Source organism: Aplysia californica, unplaced genomic scaffold (assembly GCF_000002075.1).
Source record: "Aplysia californica isolate F4 #8 unplaced genomic scaffold, AplCal3.0 scaffold01773, whole genome shotgun sequence".
In the NCBI taxonomy this organism is placed as follows: Eukaryota; Metazoa; Mollusca; class Gastropoda; order Aplysiida; family Aplysiidae; genus Aplysia; species Aplysia californica.
Window position 1 is genome coordinate 15,559 of NW_004799043.1, and position 4,440 is coordinate 19,998.

General features: G+C 39.8%; 1 protein-coding gene across 1 annotated transcript in view; it reads left to right on the plus strand.

The window, feature by feature from the left end:
* Positions 1 to 2,077: 2,077 nt before the first annotated feature.
* Positions 2,078 to 4,440, plus strand: part of LOC101846557 (V-type proton ATPase catalytic subunit A) — a gene marked incomplete in the record, with an annotated part of 25,774 nt that continues 23,411 nt past the window's right edge. The window contains 2 exon segments of the mRNA XM_013090986.2: positions 2,078 to 2,144; positions 3,536 to 3,629. Coding sequence (XP_012946440.1) covers positions 2,142 to 2,144; positions 3,536 to 3,629 — 97 coding nt within the window.

Genomic DNA, 4,440 nt, shown 5'->3' on the forward strand with positions numbered 1-4,440 from the left:
CACTTCAGTCTGTAGCACCGCCCCGGGGGGTGTGTGAGTTTCGGTTCCAAGAATTGCGTTCTGTTGAAATGAGGAAGTTTTTTCCTTCTCCTGTAAAATATGCAAAATGTCGCTTAGAATAGTAGAGTCTTCCTCTAGACCTGGGACATATGAATGCACACAGAGAAAAACATTTTTCACTTGTGAAGGAAATGAACACATTCACTAATTTTATGACAGTTATGCTTGATCCCTTCCATTGATAGTACGATGCGACATTCTCATGCATTTGATGCTATAATGTTACGCGCGTTTTGCGTTTTTCTGGGGATGGGAGGAGTCATAAGCTTTTTGTTGTTGTTATTTTTAAGATGTGATGTCTTTTTCGTTGTAATGCGCATTGAGCATCTTTTAGAAAATGGACAATGCGCAGTATAAATGCTTTAAAAAAAAAAAAATTTTCTTCATTTTTGATCTTCCTTCACCCCCCCCCCCCCCCCCCTTCCCACAACCCCAATCCACATTCCCATATTTCCATACCTTTTTCTCTTTCCATTTTGTCGTGTGTTTATCCCAACACCCCATACAACTGCCATAATATTCTTGTAATAAAGTTTTTATCAAATCTTTGATTGACTTGAATTTATATTGGATTTATCATCATCATCATCATCATCCTCCTCCTCCTCCTCCTCCTCCTCCTCCTCCTCCTCCTCCTCCTCCTCCTCCTCCTCCTCCTCCTCATCATCATCATCATCATCATCGTTGTTGTTGTACAGTAGTAAAATACTTCCGAACTGTCTGTCATAAAACAACCCAACATAAAGACTGTCGAGATACACTCGATAAAAATGATCCCCTCCCGGGAAACGAACCCCGGACTCACGCGTGTGAAGGGAAGCATCTACACCACAGATTCCGGTTTTATCATGCCTAAATATACGCATTGTAAAAATTACTTACAACCATTACTGACCATCTGTTAGGTCAGTTGGTAATGTGCTGGACTGCAGGACAGATAGCCTCGATTCGAATCCCCGACGGAGCGTTTTGAGTTTTTAAAGCTCTCCACCCATTTGGCTCGGTCTTATTGGAGCTGAAGGTTAAATTTGGAGGTCTCGCCTTAAAATAACCTTACTATTGCTAGGAGTGTTAAACGTATTAAGGGGGCTCTCGTGGTCTGGAGGTTAACGTGTTCGCCTCTCATTCAAATGCCCCATATTTAAATCTCGGTAACGACCGAAACATTTTCTTCTCTACTAAAAGTATCTCCTTTCAACTCCTTTCCTGCTCTCTAGCAATGTTCTGTCGTCTGCTTTCGTCTCCACTTTCTGCCCCCCACCCCCTCACCTCCTTTGCCTCCTCCTGTGGTCTCCTGGCTCTTTCTGCAGCCTTTCTACTGCTACTCCTTGGCGACTTCTTACTGTTGTCTTTCAGCCACACCCCTGATCTTCTGGTAGGAAAGATCTACACCTAGCCTTCTCAGACAAGGGCGAAAAATATCGGAGGTCCCGTGTGCTAGTTGCGCACTTTAAATCACGCCCTTGGTGGTCTAAAATCGATAAGAGTAGGCTTCGGTCGCAATCCAGCATCAGCAAAAAAAACAAATCTTAGAAGTAAGCACTGCCGTACGAAAATGTTTCTGTTTTAGAAAAAAATTGATTTTGCTGACAACGAATAGTAGTATTATGGCAGTGGAGTACAGAGGAATAAATAGGGACTGCCTTTTCTGTTCTGAAATAATTTACAGAGGGAGAAAGTTGAAAAGATTTTTTCCCCTCGAGACTCGTTGAAAGCTACAACATTCTGAACGCGTGATGTGTGATTAGCTGTTCTATGAATTCAGTGAAACGAAAGCACCAGGTTTGCTATGCTAGTTAACAATGAGTCTTATTTAACGATAATAAGCTGTAAATATTGCTGCTATTTATTTATTCCTTCTCACTTAATGTTATAAAGTGAATTATTAATTATACACAAATCAGGCGAACTGGCTTTAGCGTGATAAAATAAGTAAAACAAGAACGTGACGAATGTTTTTGTTCTTAGAAAAAGAAGTTATGAATAGTACCCCCGGAAGAGGAAATCACGAGGATATCACGTATTTAATGTACTGGGCATGCGCAGACTTGCGCAGTTTGTGATCATATGACGGCAGGAAGATGGTAAGTGCACCGGTTGTTTCTTGTTAAATTGAACATTTTTACTTAATTGCATTATGGCTCCGTTACGGATATGAATGAAAATGTGAAAGAGACACTCATGATTGTCTTTAAAGTTTCCTTTATATATGTTAAATAGAAAGATCGCGTCTTCCAGCAGATAATACTCTGTTTGTGACCTACCTAAGCTCTCCACAGTCCTCTGCTGCTTCTACTTCTGCTGGAAAAATAAACTGTTATTGACAATGGTGAATTAAATTTTATATTAATTCATTTTGATTAAATGTTTCAATTATCTGTGTTACCAATACTCAAAGCTAAGAGCTCCGACTATCAGCAGTTAACCTCTTTTCATCTCTTGGTTTAAGTTTAAATTATGATAAGTCTGTTCACAACTTAAGGTGGCAAGAAGAGACTGAGACTTGGTCGGTACAAATGTTGCAGGGTCAGGGCAAATTTTAAGAAGCCCTGTCCGCTAACCAGACAGAATGCTAGATCTAAATATAATTATCTGCCAGAAACCGGAGGACCACGAAGGAGGGAGTTCTGCCCAATACCCTCAATTAGTCTTGTCATAGGCCTAACATGAAATTTGTTGGCTGTCACTAGATCTAGAGTCTAGATTCAATCCAGTCTTAGATCTACTCGTGTCAGTTTTCTTGTTGATGTGCAGGCGAGGCCTTGTCCTGAAATTTTCCTTTTAGTCTTTGGACTTCACTATATCTAGATGTCTATACCATAAAGCTTTGTAATCAATCCACCTCACTGTTCTCAGTCTCTTCTTCTCTACTCTGCTATTTAAGTCGGGAAAAACTGCTGGATTATAACTAGGAGCTCGTCCACATGACCTTTAACAATGCCTAGATCTAATCTAAATCTAGATCTAGAGTCTAGATCTACATGATACAGCACAAAGTCGAAAGAAGTTATAAATTGAGAAAATTTCAATGGCCCCAGATGTTGCTATTGCATTCTCAGAGGTCTCTTATACAACCTTCAAACAGGTATTTTCTTTGTGGTCAGTGCAGGTTTTTAGCACATGACACCTTTAATTCATCCTACCAGCCCTGTGACATTGACCTTGACCTGTCGACCTGGTCATAATACTGCTGTTAAACATTATTAAATCAATTTTTTTTTAATGTCTGTGATCGTGCATTTTGTTTAACTTTAAAATAATAATATAAAAAATAGCTTGGCCGTGGCAAGTTTTCAACTTTCTGTTGACCTTGGTCTCCATGGCAGATTAATTTTGGGGGGGATTGGTGTATGCACCTATTGGCTGAGAACTGTAGAACGAAAAAAAATCTAGGTTTTTCATGCAACCCTAATTCGAAAAAGTTTCTGATGTTTTTGCTTATTTTGTTATATTTTGAATATCTATTCTTTCCTAGACGACTGAACGTAAAGGAATGCAGCCCCTCATGAAGGTGGCAGACGCGGAGAAGGAGAGCATGTATGGATACATCTATACAGTCTCCGGACCCGGTGAGTATAGTCTTAAGCATTGACATGGAAATAGGGAGTTACGGCTGCAGAACTTGTTTCCGTAAGCCGTAAAGTGGACATTTGTTACGTGTTTGAAGTAGCCCTGTGTCATTGTGTTTTCTCATTTTTTGCTGGAACTTCATAAAGTTAACTGTTTTATGCGTTCTGCTTTATATATCATGTCCTTTTGTTTTGCAAATAATTTTGACTTATTTGATTGATGATTGGGCTGTTTTCTTGTACTTGCTGTTTGAATTTATTTTTTTTTGGGGCGGGGGAGGGGGTTCAACGTTATTTTCCCCATGATGCTTAATAATCTTTAAATAAGTGGAGTTGCTGTATGGAAATAAAGTGGTTTCAGAGGGTGCAAAAATTATACCTGTCTCTTGTGGATTTTTGAAGAATGCTTAAAAGCTGCTATCTTCCTCTTTTAACGCATTACACCCTACCTAAATCGCGTGGGAATTTCCCTACACGCTCCACCTTGAATCGCCCGCTCCGAACAGGCATCTGTAGAAACAAAGTCTCGCCTAGAAAAGTCTCTGGGGCCAAGATTTCATTTTATGTAGTTACTGCAAAATGTTCTTCCTCCGTTTGATACCGCAACAAAATTTTCAGGCCAGTATTAGAGCCGATCGAAGTACGATCGCGTTTCCGACATTTCGAAACTTTGAAAGTGTCTTGACTTGTTGAAAAGAAACACAGTTCAGTTTAAAAAAGGAAATAGCGATGGATTTGAGAAAGTGCAAGCAAATGACAAATCAGATGAATGAGATATTAAATGAAAAGGTTGTAGCAAGAGATTGGGGCG